General features: G+C 41.5%; 1 protein-coding gene across 1 annotated transcript in view; it reads left to right on the top strand.

Annotated features, from left to right (window-relative positions):
* TULP4 (TUB like protein 4) overlaps nucleotides 1–16,633 on the top strand; it is a 209,443-nt gene that overhangs the window by 123,074 nt on the left and 69,736 nt on the right. Inside the window, exons 3-4 of the mRNA XM_074368075.1 lie at nucleotides 7,883–8,011; nucleotides 16,262–16,423. Of these exons, the coding sequence (XP_074224176.1) occupies nucleotides 7,883–8,011; nucleotides 16,262–16,423 (291 nt within the window). The remainder of the gene's footprint in view (nucleotides 1–7,882; nucleotides 8,012–16,261; nucleotides 16,424–16,633) is intronic.

Raw genomic sequence — 16,633 nt, 5'->3', positions numbered from 1 at the left:
TCTGGCAGGGTCAAGGATAATTAGGATATAAGACAGAGGTGAACTGCTGATGGGATGTAAACTGTTTGGGTCACTCCGGAAAATAACCTGGCAAAGTCTGGTGAAGGCAGAGCTGCACATGCCTCCAGCCCAGTTGTTCCTAAACGCGGACTCCGGAGGAGCCGCTACACTTGTGCACGGGGAGGCTGGTAGCAGGATGTGCATGAGCTGCCTTGTTCGTAAAAGCAGGAAAGAAAGGGGCGATAACCTAAATGATTATCAGCAAGAGGATGAACAGGTAAACTGGTGTTATCAGTGACTACAGTGCAGCAGTGGGAATAGAGAAGTGAGAGCCACACTTGTCAGCAAGGATGAACTCCACAACATCATGCTGAGTTAAACAAATGCATAGAGGTTTTTACAGGTTGAAAACACTCAGAAAGGTTGGTGATGTTTAAGTTGGTTGACTGGTACATGGAAGGTTATTATCCCAGTTGCTCTTTGGTGTATGTTGCAATTTTTTCTGTAATATGAATTTTTTTTAAAAGCACAAAATAATGAAGTTAGAAAACATACATAGGTATAAAAATGCATGTGAATTAAAAACATGAAATGTCCAGGAAGCATTTTTTTCTCAAGGGAGGGAAGACAGGTGTGGAAAGAGCTCACAAGGGCTTTCAATGGTCCTGGTGGTATTTTCTTAAGCTGAATAAGGAGAATTCTGCAGGCGAATTTTTCTTTAAGCTTTTATATGTGCCATAAATATTGTGAAAACCTTTTTTGAAGGCTATGGAAATATTTCCACCTTCTCTCAGCTCCACTTTTTTAACCTGTAAAGTGGGAGGTCATGATAATGGGATACCTCCCCCCTAAGATATTTGTGAAGATAAAATAAGCTAGTGTATGTGAAAATGACTTGCAAACTATTTAATTATTATTATTGCTAAAAGAAAGTGTTAAAATTCCTTGCCAAAGAAGTAGGCGAAGCTGAAATATGTTCATTGTGGGAAAATCAGAAAGGGTAGAAAAATTCTGATGAAAATCACTCTAATCCACCACCACTGAGACTTTATTTTTTTAAATATGATTTTTGTTTTCTTCTGTCAGAACTAGAATTTGTTGATAAAGCCGGTTTTCAGAACATTCTGCATTGCAGAAGTCTGACAGCAAGAACACATGCTTGTTAAGAAGGAAGAAGTGAGGTGTCTTCTCCAAGCTATGCTGGGCGCTCCTTGAGGGCTGGGCATCTGTTCCATCTGTGTGCGTCCTATACGCAGCATCCTGGTGGTGCTGAGTGATTGATGGCCACAAGCCAGTTTGATTGACCTTGGTCATGGGGACAAGTGCTCTGAACAGGAGCAGGGGGCCTGGGGCTCTGGCCTGGAGCCTGACCCACCTTGAGCCTGCTGTGTGTCCTCAGGCAGGCTCCCTTCCTCCATGAGACTGAGTGGTCATGTCAGCTCTAAATTGGCTAAAGCCAGTAACTATTGTCTGCACTACGAGTATTTACATGAGAGTAAGTGGGAAGTGACGACGGAAAACGCGTGCTTTGTCACGATGAGGTACTCTGTAACCTCAGGGAATAGTATTTGTGACTGAACATACTTTCCAATGAAATTTCTACTCAGGAGATGGCAGCTGGGATTGAATGGAGAAGGATGGAAGTTGGAGTCACAGAGAATGTTATTTCACTGGATTCTGAGGTGTGCACAAATCAGTGACTGAAAATGGTCAGGAGATGAAGGTACCAACTGTTGGATTTCCTGCAGACTGCACTTTTGGATATACCTGTTCAAGGCATTTTTTTCCGTTGCTTTAGTGGAAGACTTGCTGCCACTGACCAGATGAGAAGACCCGGAATGGCAATTTTGCATTTGCATCAGGAGACTTGGTAGAGTTCTTTTTTCCTAACTTAGGCCTGCCTGATAATATAAGCTCTCTTCAGGAAGAAGATGTGTTATTTTCCAACAAGGAGGTTTAAAAAACATCAGGAAGTTGTAGCTGTGTGGTTCCTGGGAAGTGTTTTGGGAAGCCAGGGCTGAGCGAGTCCCCCCGTAACACATTCAGATTCAGGTTCAGAACCATTCAGAGGCACCTTGGTCCCCGGACTCCAGGGCTTAGAAAACCTAGACCCATATTTTCTGAATTCCTTCCTTGTCTCTTGACCATTTTCTTCATGGAGTTCTTATCAGCAAATTGAATTGAATGGATGAATGAAGACTGGATCAGTGAACATTTTAGTGAGAGAAATAAATTGGATTATGTGGAAGTGAAAGCTAAAGTTTTCCTCAAATGTAGTCAATGTTTCAGAAGACTTAAGAAGAGACACTCTGACAACTCAGTAATAGAAAAGATAACCCAAGTAAAAAGGGGCAAAGGATCTGAATAGACACTTCTTCAAAAAAGAAAGCAGATGCCCAGTAAGCACTTGAAAAGATGCTCAACACCATTAGCCGTCAGGGATGTGCACGTCAGAAGCACGCCATGCCCCCTAGGATGGCTGTAGTTAAAAAAAAACAACGCAATAGCAAGTGTTGGGGAGAATGAAGAATTTGGAACCTTGTACATTGTTGCTGAGAAATTGGTGCAGCCACTTTAGAAGATAATCTGGCAATTCCTCAAGAAGTTAAACATAGAATTGTCATTTGACTCAGCAACTCCACTCCTAGGCATAGACCCAGGAAAATAAAAACATGTGTACATACAAAAACTTACACACAAGTGTTCATAGCAGTATTATTTATAATAGCCAAAAGATGGAAACAACCCAAATGTCTGTCAACAGAATGGATAAACAAAATGTAGTGTATCCGTACAGTGGAATAGTATTTGGCCATATAAAGGAAGTAAGCACTAACACATGCTACAAGGTAGGTAAACCTCAAAAACATGATGCTGGATGAAAGAAGCGAGACACAAAAGGCTGCATATTGTATGATTTCATTTATATGAAATGTCCCGAATAGGCAGATATGAAGAGACAGAAGACTAGTGATTGTCCAGGGCTGGAGGGAGTACTAGGGGTTGACGAAAGTGTTCTTAAATTTACTGCGATGGTTGCACAACTCTAAAAATACAAAAACCTGTTGAATGTTACATTCTTAATAGATTGTGTGGTTTGTCAGTTTTGTCTCAATAAAACTGTTATCAAAACAAAACAAAACAAAAACAAAAACCAAGCCCGCAAACTCACTTTAACTGGTTTTAACATCTTACTGTTGAGAAAGAGGTTAGTATAAAATTCTGAAGAAATATGGTTAATTGTCCTTCAGGAGTATTTTAATTTGGAAAGATTTGTAGATTGCCACTGTGTGCCTCGCACAGTACTGGGCTTCAGGGACACAAACGCAGAGAAATGGCAGGCTGGTGAGAACCAGAGACGGTCCGGGGGAAGTGCACGAGGGAGTATCTGGGACGTCGGGAAGGCTTCACCACCAGGTGACAAGGTGCAGAAGTTTACTCCAGGCCAGAGGTGGCAGGAGATGTGTGCTGGTGTGGGGTTTTAAGCTGCAGTTGGGTGGGGAGTACAGTTGGCAGGAGGTGAGTTTAGAAAGAGGGACTATCTTTCAAACCTACGGTCTTACATTAAAGAAGAGGAAACTAGATGCATAAATCCTGTGCTGAAGCAGTCTTCATGCCCTGGAAGTCTTAGCTCACACATTAACAATACAGGGCGCTCACTGAACGCTTGCTGTGTGCCTGGCGCTGTTCCAGGGTCCTTTCACATCACACTTTCCACAGCACCTCTAGAAGAAGTGCTGCTGTCATCCCCGTTGCAGACAGAGAAAGGGGCCCAGCAGGTCAGCAGAGGGGTCTGAGGTGCACTCGCCACCGCACTTCACAGACCCTCGTGCTGGTGGGCGCCCAGCTGGAGCCCCTGTTCACGGTGAGTTTCTTCCAGACTCTGTTTCAAGATGCTTTTGGTTCTTTGTTTAAAAATGACTAAAGTATCTAAAATTAAGTTGGCTCTCATTTTGTTTTTCTTGTACAATTGAAGTCATTATTATTTCACTTAATAAATTACAAAGTAAGAAGAACCAGCTGCTACGAATCACTTACAGGCTCTATCACTTGAGCTGTTTGCATTTAGCATTTGTTCAAATTACAGTCTTTTGGGGTTGAGGGAAATATTTTTGAATGTTGGTGATCCTCCTTCACTGAGATATTTTCCTGTATATTTCTATCAAATATAAATTATATTTATCAATACCATTTGAAGGGTTCCAAAGATGAACATTCCTGAGATGGCTTAACTGGCACTGGTGTTTAATTCTACCTAAAAATAGTTCTAGGAATAGGAAGTGAGGTGACTTATTTAGGACATTACATTACAGCCCAAACAGGCTTTCAGTAGACCTACTCTATATCCTTAGTGTAGATTTCTCTACCTTTAATATTCCTCAGTAAGTATTTATCGACAAGAATAAGTATAAAATGATAGGACATCTTACATTGGAGAGGGTGACAGGCTGGCATTTTGGGGGAATAATCAAAGACCTAGGTGAAAACTTGGCCTAGCCTCTGTCTTTTTAGTAGAAGAAAACAGACTTCTCTAACATCTTAATGCTGAAGTTCTTTCGTGCCCAAAGCAAACAGGAGCCCCGTTTTCCTTGAAAAGGGAAGGAAAGCTCTGCCTTAGAATGCCTGGGCAGCTGCTTAGCACCCCACCACATAATCTGGGCGCCTGAGAGCCCAGCTGGCCCCCTCCTGGTAATTCCTCAACACTCTGGTATGTCCCAGCATTGCCAAGTAGACTGGAGGGATCCAGAGAACAGGAAATAAGCTGCCGGGAGATAAGACAGGCAGCTCTGAATCGCAGACAAGAGAGGAAATGAGAAAACTAAGCCAAGGAAACAACATTGCAATTTAACTGTATTTTTAAACCAAGAATCACTGGAAAGATTTCTTTCTCTAATTTAGGGGCGCAACCCACCTATGTTCAGTTATTCTCACAGCAAAGAGGTGCGTGGATGCCTGCTGCATCTCAACCGATCAAGAATTGCAAAAAGATGAAATTGAGTCTGTGAACTTTCTGTTTATCCCAAAACTACTACTGTGTTGTCATAAGACCAAGGCATTTTTTGCCTCTGCTCTTCTGTGTTTGTGTCCTGCTGTGACTGTGCAGGCTGTTTTCATGAAGAAGAGAGGTTTTGTTATTGATATTTACTAAATATGCAATCAGACACAGCAATGGATGTTAAAGGGAAAAGGCAGAAGTAATAGAAAATGTGACTAACCTCTATTCTCTGAACTATGACACATTGTCATCAAGTATCATTTTATAAGGAAGGTCATAGTAGGTGAATGTTTACTGTGTTTAATTTAAGGAAATAATTTAAAAACTAATCAGTTGTGACTATCACATTCTTGTTCGTCGTATTCTGTCCTGCAGCCATCCTGAAGTGCGTCAGTGATGGTGGGCGGAGATGGTGAAGGTGTCCTAGCGATGCAGCACGTTGTGGGCTGCACTGCTCAGGCCAGTCATCGTTGGGTCTGAAAGAAGTTTATAAAGTCAGCTTTTACTGACACTTGGAAATTCTAAATTTTATGACACATTCAGTGCATTCAAAGACTTTTGTTGTATTAGTTTTACTGTTTTAAAAAATTAGATCAGTAATTTAAATAGAGAATTTGTAAAACTAGTCTTTAAAAAATGAATCTAGAACCTGAAAATGAATATGTGTATATTCAGGTATGACTGAAACATTGTGCTGTACACCAGACATTGACACAACATTGTAAACTGACTATAACTGAATAAAAAATAAATAATGAATCTGGATTGTTGCCCCTCCCCACCTGTGTTGAGCCCCCTCCTGTGTATGTTCACAACTCTCTACTTGCATATAAAGCAGGACATTGTGTCTGTTCAGTGAGCTGAACTCCACAGGGACAAAGATTTCTTAACTTCTAGCCTCAGATCCTGAAAGTTTGTAATAGGCAGTCAGTCTACTCTGTGTTGGCTGTTGTTAAAATGGGAGTTGAAAATAATTTACTTGAAATAGTTTTCAGTAGCCGTTCAAAGATATGACTGAATAAGAAACCATAACTTGTTATATGTTACTGTTTGACACGGCACATTCGGCATTTCTGTGTGTCAGTATTCAGAGTGAGTGAGCCTCAGCCCCCTTCCTCAGGTGGGACGGGGGTGCATGTAAACCAATGGTTACAGTGGGTGGTGTGAGCGCTGCGCGAGCAGAGCTGTGACCAGGGCGAGGGCAGGTCCCAGCAGAGGGATGAAGCTAGATGGCCCTGCTGGGAGTTGTAGCGTCCACATCCATGGAACTTGCTTCTGTTTGGCCTGGGGGCTGTTGACTGGGTTAGACTTGACAAGTGATTGCTGGGTCTTGAAAGATTGCAGCCTTAGAGCTCTTTTTGACTTTTGCAGCATTTTAAAAAGGAGCTACAGTATCCTTATATTTTAAGTGGGTAGTAATTTCCTTTTGGACAGTTTGAGGATTTTATTACGCATCTTGCAACAAATGCTGATAACCACCAAGTGTGGTGGACCAAGGCTGGGGGCCTCTCCTAGCCCCCTGGTGCCCTGGAAATAAACTCAAAGACCTAGAATCAGGTGTGCTCATGGTACAAGTCTGAGAAGTGACAGGGCTTCTGCGTTGGTCTGAAATTTGGGACACAGATGGGTGTGAGGAGGGCTCTGTGCATTTTGGAGATCCTTGACAATCAGTCCTTGGCCTCACTTGCTCACATTTCGTATATTTGAATATAAGTGGAATCTGGTGACCATTTGCACCAGTACCGCATATTCACGAGGGCAATTGGTTTATTAGGCACGGAGTCCTGGAAGGAGACAGGATTCAAATCTTTCTTACAAGAAGCTGGCATGCTTTTGCTGATTAATAACAGTCCTCATTTGACTGACACACATCAGCATATGTCCACGTGTCCATGCACATTCTGGCTTCCAGCTGGACTTTGAACTTCCTGAGCTCAGGCCTCGTCTTCTCCAACTCCATGTTAGTCTCGTGGCAGTACGTGACATGGATCTGATGAGTATGAGCCAAATGAATGAATTTGCCAGGATCACCAGCACTGGCGGGTTAGGCGACACCTGGGAACATTCCCCTCAGTGAATGCTGTTGGGCTCTGTAGCTCCGGGGACCACTTCCTGGCCCTGCGTCCTTACAGGTTTCCCTGGGCTCAGTGAGGGCTGCCCTCAGGTTCCATGGGTGTTTACTGGATCCCACAGACCACCTCCCAGCGCCCACCTTTTAGATGAGGAAGCGATAGTTAAAAAGATGAATGATTTGTCCAGGTTCAGAGTTTTTCAAATTTAACAATTAAGTTCTTGTACTCATCAGTTTCAAAGCTTACAATTTCTTCATATTTCTTCTGTGATAAATCCTAAACAGCTTCGATATTTCCCCTATATATTTTTTCCAAATTGTCATGTTTAGATGCTGAACTATTTGAAAATAAGGTAGTCTGGAAAAGATACAAAAAATTTCACTTTGGAAGGAATATGAAATTCAATAATCCCCATCCTTTCTTCTTCCCGTACTAAATAATTGGTATCTGAAGCAAATACACAGTAGCTTTGAGAAAATCATTTTCCCACTACCCAGGACCATCAGAAGAGCGATTGTTGCCCTGAGAGGGCGGGTGGGTACAGGTGGGCTCTGGGCCCCCTCTCTGTTTTCATGGTGATGGGCATTTTCATGCTGTGGTTTGTTTGCTCAAGTGACTGCTGCTTGTCAGGGAGCCGTGTCACCCAGGTCTGGTTCCACAAGGCTCTGCCTAGGGTGGGCTATGCCCTGTCCCCTCCACTGACCCACCAGTTCTCCCCAAGTCCCTGCCTTGGACTACACCTCCTCTCTAGTTCAAGTCTGACTTCGTCCACATGACCCTGGCCTGCGGTGAACGCCTCTGGCATGTCTTCCAGGTGGTGCTGGTGAGGTGGAACGAGCCGTACCAGAAGCTGGCCACGTGCGACGCGGACGGTGGGATATTTGTGTGGATTCAGTACGAGGGGCGCTGGTCCGTGGAGCTGGTCAACGACCGAGGGGCGCAGGTGAGCGGGCAGGAAGCTCTTTCCTGAAGGGCTAGGGCACGGGGCGCGGACCGCTGATTCCAATTCCGGGACCACAGTCTCCCCAGGGTCGGCAGGTGCAGGGAAATGACACCCAAGCCCCGCTTCCACTCGCTGCGTTCCCCTGGAGTGCACCCCTGGATGGAGAGGCACGGGTCATCCCGCCTCCCCTCGGCTGTGCTGTGGAGCTGGGAACTCTCCCGGTGTGAGGCTTTAATTAAATCTGTGAAATCGTCTTTACCCTTCAGCATTGTGATTGCACGTTCAGTTGGGATGCTCTGAAGTGCTTCTGGCGTGTGGCTCCTTTGCTCCCTCTGGAAGGTGTGCTCCCCATGCTGTGGTCCCCATGGTGGTCTCGCAGGGAGCGGGCCCCAGGCCCATCCGTCAGGTGTCAGTCAGCGTGGCCACCTGTCGTGTCCCTCTGATCTTCCTTCCTGGCAAGGCACCTTTGTGTCTCTGCTCAGAGGAAGACAGTTGCTCCAGGGACGCCCTGCTGAGCAGTGCTATTTTTCCAGCCACTTCGTGGGTCCTCGCAGCTCCGCGCTCCCTCCCCCAGTTGGGCTGCCCAGGGCTCCTGCCTGGAGGGTTAAGGACACGACCCCCTCCCCCCACCCGCAGACCTTGACTGAACTGAGTCCTGGGGAACCTTTAATGATGAGGGTTTTCTCAGACTGCTTTACTCTCCAGGGATGGTTTCCCTGCGACTGCCTTTCTATGCATTTCTAAGAAAGTGAATTCTCACCCTCTCTTCTCCCATCTGTTGCTTAAATAAGTTGCTAGATCGTCAAGTGTGAACAATACAGACCAGTGAAATGACATAAAATTGCAAAGAATGAATCTATTATTAGTAGTTACTGTTCGACTGAAGATCTTTGTAAGATGTCATCACTGAAGGCAGACCTATCTCTGGGTAAAAAGAGAACATTCTTTCTTGTGAGTTATTTGGTAGGGTAAATGTAAAAATTTTGGCTGATTCTGAAAAGGCCTTACCACTTTCCTTTATACCTCCGTGAGTGAAGAAAGGAAGAGGTGGCGTCTACTCTGTGACTGCTCACTAACCTTGACGTAGAGCTGTTGTGGAGATCTCTGTGACCATGAGAAGTTCGTGTCACCAAGAAGGAGGACACTGTGGTCAAGAGTGTGAGCTCTGGAGTCAGACCACACCATCCAGGCATCTTACTCCATGGGATACGCACCTCGGCTGTGCCTCAGTTTCCTGCTCTGCACACATGGGGACTCCAGTGGTACCTGCCTCCAAGGATCACTAGGAGGATTCAATGAGACTAAATATGGGAAGTGCTGTGACACTGTCTGCACGTGATGGTTGTCACCGCATGTGGCAGTGCCTGTAGTACTGTGAGGTGCTAGCACTCATAGCCCCAACCACAGAGCTTCCCTGCTCTTCAGTAGTAGCCGTACTGTCATCACCAAAGACCAGCTTCAGGCTGCAAGGCAGCACCTCTTCATGGCTTTCTGGGTAGCGGAGACTCTCTGAATTTGCCCTTATATAAGGGTCTCTAAAGTGCTGCTCTTCTCCCACCCACTGAAGCGTGAGCTCTTCCCAAGAAAGGCCCAGTGACTGGGCGAGACGTGTCTTCGGACTTTGCTGGTAAGAGGTCTTTAAAGCATTACTCCGAGAAAGACAGTGAGGGGGGGCCTCAGAGCGCCGCTTGGGGCCTGCCTCGCCCACGTGTTCTCTCTTGGCCTCCACAGGAACCCTGTGCAGAAGGTATTGTTACTCTCAGTTAATGGAAGAAAAAACTCAGGTCAGGAAGCTGAGTGACTCATTCAAGTAGGTTAGTTCCTGGGTGGTAAAGCCAGAATTTGAACCCAGGTTTGAGTCCAAAACTCTCTGTCTTGTTCCCAGACAATAAAACATTTTCTCTTTCAGCAGAAATGCATGTATTCATACTATATCCAGAGACCTCAGGCTTCAGTACCATTACAGAGCCAGGCCCTGCAAGCCCGCTGGTGCTGCTACACTGTTTTCTCCTGACCACAGCCTCTCTGAGGAGGGAACCTCCTGTCATCTCCATGTCGCAGACATGTGGTCTCTGCCACCACCTTAGCCCTCAGCCTTTCTTTGCATTGAAAGTTGGGTGCAATGAAAACATGTTAAAAACAGGAAAGGATGAATTCAGACCTGGAGGTGAATGAGCTTACATGGACCGTGGAACATCAGGAAGCACCCAGAATCTCACAAAAGCCTGTGCCTGCCAAGTTTGGCCAAAGTAATCACTGTGTCTTGTGATCTGGTCCAGATTTTTATATAAGTTTTGCTGTTTGGAACTCTGATTCTGCAAACCTCAGGACCCACTGATCATTAAACACTTGCGTTTGGTTGACTTTAATTGTGTTGGAGTCGCATCTTATCTGAGTTTAAAACAAAAAAGCATCATCATGCACTGGGAAGGATGACTCACTGGTAGGGGGAGTGCTGGTCTGTGCATCTGACGCCGTGTCAGCTGGAAGGAGGTGCATCCTTGAAATCTGCTCAGAGAAAAGCAATGCTTTTTAGAAGAAATGACAGGTGATCTTTGTTATGTAGCATGGCTCTTGTCACAAAGTGATCAAGCATTTGGCAGAAGCTAAATGATGCCTTAACAATTTCTTTTTCAGGAAAGGATGATTATGAGTCCTTTATTTTAAAAATGAGTCTGGAACAGCACCTGCATTATTTTATAGTATTAGTCACTGAGGATGACTGTGCCAGGCATGGGCATCGGACAGTCAGAGGAAAGGTTGCTTTGGGCTAAGGTTGTCCAGGCTTCTCCTCAGCTTCGGGTGATGGTGTCTGGGAAGATTCCCAACGGAGCAGCAGCGCTGCCGCCCCTGCAGTGGAGAGACGGCCCGAGGGGGCGCTCTGCTTATCTCCTTATAGCGCAGGGGGCTCCATTCCCCTGGTTTTGTTTTTACAGTTGTGATATATTCTTATCACTCTATGCTGACCTGCTTTAACAAACCCAATGAGTTCATGTAAATGTCTTGTATTACCTTTTTTTGTGACTGTAAGATTGATGGTGTCTCTCAGAAGCTTCTTGTCACTGGCTATACACTTTAGCCCTCTGATACTAGAGACGTTTTTCTTGAGTACAAAGATAAATGAGTTGAAGTGCATGGAAATAAGTAGCATTATCTTTGCAAAATGAAAGGACTTTTAAATTTTATTGAAGAATTAAGGTGTTGTATCTAAAAATATCTTTTTAAGTTCTTAGGAAAAACTAGACGGTGCAATTTGTTGAAACATAAGGTCAGTGAAACCAGGATTCTGAGTTTACCTAAGCAAACAACTTTTTTCACTGATTTCAGACCAGCTGTTGAAGAGCTGTCTCTCACATCCATGCCATCTGTGGTCGTGGTGGAGACGTGCTGATCACTGACAGCCCGTAGCCCCAGCTGGGAAAGCAACAACAAGTTCATGTCCTTTTGGTGTTTGTTCATTCATTTTAGTATTATCTGAACTGTGATAAATCCAGTAATGTCACAAATTTTTAAAGAAAGTTGAGCATTTCCAATTATAAGCAACAGTGAAGATTATAGATACCAATTTTTTTAAGTTAGAAAAGATATAAAAGGCAGTACCAACTGAAAAAGTGAATCAAGGTGATAGAAATGGGACCAAATGTAACAATAATTAGATTAAATGTAAATGGACTTCACCAATTAAGAGATAATATTTGACAGATTATATTTTTTAAAACATAGACATGCTGTTAAGAGTCACACCTAAAACTTAAGGACATATACAAGTTTAAAGTAAAAGAATGAAAAAGATGTATCGAGCAAATATCCAGGAAAAAAAAAAGTTGGGGCAGTTAATATAACTTTCAGATAAAATAGACTTAAAGATAGAAAGTAATGTTCAGTTTTTAGGGTGCTGCCACATATTGATAAAAGCTGTAGTTCACCAAGATGATATTTTAAATTTGTATGTGCTTATTAATAATAGCTTCAAAATATATGAAGGAAATTGATAGAACTGAAAGGAAAAAATGATAACTTCATTGACATACTGAGAGGTTTCAACAACAAAAAATCAGCAAAGATACGGAAGACCTGAGAAACACATTTAACAAGCTTGACCTAATGGACATTTATAGTTTCTGAATCTACCAGTTAGCACACATTTTTCTCAAACACACATAGAATGTTTACAAAAATTAATCATGTTCTAAGGTTTCACAAACTTTTTCTGTGAAGGGGCGGATGGTACATATTTTAGGCTTTGTGGACTAGAAGTCAAAATTGAGGATATCATGTAAGTACTGTGTAACAACAAAGAAAAGAAATTTTCAGAAAACTTTATTGATAAAATTAAAAACTATTTGTAGATGTTAAAATTTGAATTTTACATAATCCTATATATAACAAAATATTCTTCTATTAATTTTGTTCTAATCATTTAAAACCATTCTTAGTTTTGGACTATACAAAAACAGGTGGCAGGACAGATTTGGCTCACTGGCCATAGTTTGCCAGTCTGTATTTTTTTTTTAACATTTTTTATTGATTTATAATCATTTTACAATGTTGTGTCAAATTCCAGTGTTCAGCACAATTTTTCAGTCATACATGGACATATACACACTCATTGTCACATTTTTTTCTCTGTGAGCTACCATAACATTTTGTGTATATTTCCCGGTGCTATACAGTATAATCTTATTTATCTAGTCTACAATTTTGAAATCCCATCTATCCCTTCCCACCCTCCGCCCCTCTGGCAACCACAAGTCTGTATTCTATATCTATGAGTCTATTTCTGTCCTGTATTTACGCTTTGTTTTTGTTTGTTTGTTTTTGTTTTTGTTTTTTAGATTCCACATATGAGTGATCTCATATGGTATTTTTCTTTCTCTTTCTGGCTTACTTCACTTAGAATGACATTCTCCAGGATCATCCATGTTGCTGCAAATGGCATTATGTTGTCGGTTTTTATGGCTGAGTAGTATTCCATTGTATAAATATACCACATCTTCTTTATCCAGTCACCTGTTGATAGACATTTAGGCTGTTTCCATGTTTTGGCTATTGTAAATAGTGCTGCTATGAACATTGGGGTGCAGGTGTCATTTTGAAGTAGGGTTCCTTCTGGATGTATGCCCAGGAGTGGGATTCCTGGGTCATACGGTAAGTCTCTTCCTAGTCTTTTGAGGAATCTCCACACTGTGTTGCCAGTCTGTATTTAACGGCATTAATAAAACCTGAACAAATTTCCATTGGTAGATGCCATGATTATGGACCATGACTTCTGAATATGTTAGAAGTTATTAACAAAAAGATAAATTTAAGAAATCAAAGCATGTTTGGTAATTTTTAATTGTATTGTTAAATAGTTCATGAGGTAAGGAATAAATTTAATGAGACCTAGACCTGAATGATAATGAAATCACTACATATCAAAATTAGTGCTACATGATTAAAGTGGCAATATGAGAAAAACATTTATCATTAATTATGTATATGAGAAAGGAATAAAACTATAGTCAAATGAACAACAGTAAATCCAGTGAAAGGAGAAAGGAAACATAATTAAAATAAAAGTGGAAACTAATGCAGGAGAAAAAATACAGTAGAGGAGATCAACAGATTCAAAAATTTGTTTTTTGGAAACAAATTAACAAAGTAGACAAACTGTTGACAAGACTGATTAAGAGAAGAAAAATAAAACCTACATTTTATGAATGAAAAATTGAGCATATAACTATAGATAAGATAGAGGTTACAGGTAATCCAAGATTCCTAGGTAATAAGATGTCTAGGTAATTCAGTGGGGATAGAATAGTCTTTTTCTAAAAAATTAAGATATGATTTATGTAAAACATTATATTGGTTTCAGGAATACAACATAATGATTCAATATTTGTATCTATTGCAAAATGATCACCACAGTAAGCCTAGTTAACACCCAAGGAATAGTCTTTTTGACAAATAATGTGTAAACAACTGAATACCTGTATTTAAAACTTGAGAAGTAGAGCCTTGATTCTTAACTTACACCCTGCGCAGTTTAACTCTAAATGAATCATAGACATAAATATAAAAATCGTAAACTTCTTCTGGAAACTTTGGGTTTGCAACCTTGAGCTAGGTAAAAATTTCTTGGGTTGGATACAAAAAGCATGAACCATAAGAGAAAAAAAGTTGATATTGGACTTCAAAAGTTAAAACTTTCACTTTTCAAAAGATATCATTAAGAAAATGAAAAGTCAAGACACAGAGTGGGAGAAATTATTTGCAGCACACTTATCTGATAAAGAACTGTATCTAGAATTTTTACAACACAATAAAGTCATAAACATGTATGTGTATATCTGTATGAATATGTGTGTATTTATGTATGTGTATTTACATATGTGTGTACATGATGAATATGGATATACAAATAGATATATGGCAAGTGATTTGAACAGACATGTCCCAAAAGATGATGTGCAATGACCAATAAGCACATGAAATGGTGCTCAGCATTATTAGGCAAATTAAAAGCACAAATGTCCCACCACTGCACACCTACTAGAATAGCTAAAATAAAAAAGATTGACAACACCAAGTGCTGGTAAGGTGTGGACCTACTCACACATTGCTGATGGGAGTGTGAAATGGCTTAGTCACTTTGGAAAACAGTTTGGTTATTTCTTAAGCAGTTAAACATACACTTACCATATGACCCAGCAATTAATTCCATTCCTAGATATTTACTCAAGAAAAACGAAACCATGTGTCTGCAAAAAGTCTTGCACATGAATATTCGTAGCAGTTTTATAATAACCAAATACTGGAAAGAACCCAAATGCCCAGCAATTTGGTAAGATGAATAAATTGTGATACATTTATGCAGTGGAATATTACTCATCTATAAAAAGGCATGAACTGCTGATGTACGTAAGAATTCAGAATACTCTCAAGACCATTATACCGAGTAAAAGCAGCCATAAACAAAAGTGAACATACTATGTGGTTCCATTCATGTGAAATTCTAGAATAATCAACTAGTGACAGAAATTACATCACCGGTTGCCTTGACCAAGGGTTGGGGTAGGGGACTGACTGCCAAGGGGAACTTTATTTTATTGTATGTAAATTATACTGCAATAAAGTTGGTTTTTTAAAGGATAATAAATACTGTCAACAACTACTTGCCAATAATTTTGAAAATTTACATGAACTGGCCAAATTCCTAATAAAATTATTAAATAGAACTGACTGAAGAGGAAATAAAAAGCTTGAAAGCTTGACTGGTACTAAAACTATTAAATAAATTGAAGCAATGGTTAAAAATCTTCCCACATAAAAGTGTAGAGCCAGATGGTTTTACAGGCATGTTCCACCAAACTTTTAAGCAACAGGTCAGCCCAGTTTATACAAATTCTTCTCTGCCATGGTAGAAAAGGGACCACTCTCCAACTCATTCTGAGAAGGCAGCATAACCCTGATGTGTCCAAACAAAAACACTATAAAAAAGGAAATCGTAAGTTTGTTTCACTCGGAGAAGTTCTAAACACATAAGCTTGTCAACTTCAGTAGTGCATGTAAAGGACAGTACTTTACCTCCAAGCTGGGCTTCTTCTAGGTATGCAAAGATGACAAAAGCTGGGAAATCCACGGAAGTAATTTGCTGCAGTAATAAATTAAAAGAGAAAAAAATGTGGTCATTTGAATAAATGCAATAAATACATTTGCTAAAACTCGACACCCAAGTATAAGTAGTGTTTTCCAGTTAGACTGTTTTTCATTTTGATTAAAATTTGATCAAAATTTTCATTTTGATTTCATTTCTCAGCAAGGCTGAGAAAGGTATATAATCAGAAATGGAGAGGCTTCACTGTTCTGGTAAGTGACCAAGAGACACTGATGGAGAACCCGAGGGAGGCCGTAGAACAGTGTCTATAAAAGCAGGGATGCTGGAGCCACACAACCCTGGACCATTCATGGCTCTGCCATTCGCCAGCTCTGTGTGACCAAGGATAAGTTACTTGTCTGTCTCCTCTGGGGGAGGTGTCATCCTGGGCTTAACGAGTTAACATGTGTGACGCACTTAGCACCACACTGTCATATGCTTTTCAAATACTGTCTTTTATATATTACTGTTAAAACACACGCAATAATATACTGTTCTCTTTAAACTCATCTCCATCTTAGCCAAAGGCTACATTAATGACTACATCTTGTCTTTGATAAAAGTGCGTCCCACTCAGATCACACATTGACTCCCTTTGTCTGTGTCCCAAGGTGAGTGATTTCACGTGGAGCCACGATGGGACTCAAGCACTTATTTCGTATCGAGATGGGTTTGTCCTGGTTGGTTCTGTCAGTGGACAAAGACACTGGTCATCTGAGATCAACTTGGAAAGTCAGATCACGTGTGGCATATGGACTCCTGATGACCAACAGGTAAGACCTCTTGAACGTGGTGTGTGATGTTAGACTATGTGAGCTGAGGGGGAAATGCGTTCGGTACTAACACAGGAAAGAAGCCGTGGGGAGGCGGAGCTGGCCCCAAAGGCTCTTTGAGAATCACAAAGGAAAAGAACCCAGAACGTGTCCAGGTGAAAATGAACGCAAAAATTTTAAATGAACCATAGATTGGGGAAATACTTCCCA

The sequence above is a fragment of the Camelus bactrianus genome, chromosome 8 (genome assembly GCF_048773025.1).
Source record: "Camelus bactrianus isolate YW-2024 breed Bactrian camel chromosome 8, ASM4877302v1, whole genome shotgun sequence".
In the NCBI taxonomy this organism is placed as follows: Eukaryota; Metazoa; Chordata; class Mammalia; order Artiodactyla; family Camelidae; genus Camelus; species Camelus bactrianus.
Note: the sequence above shows the minus strand (reverse complement) of the source record. Positions and strands in the feature narration are given on the sequence as shown.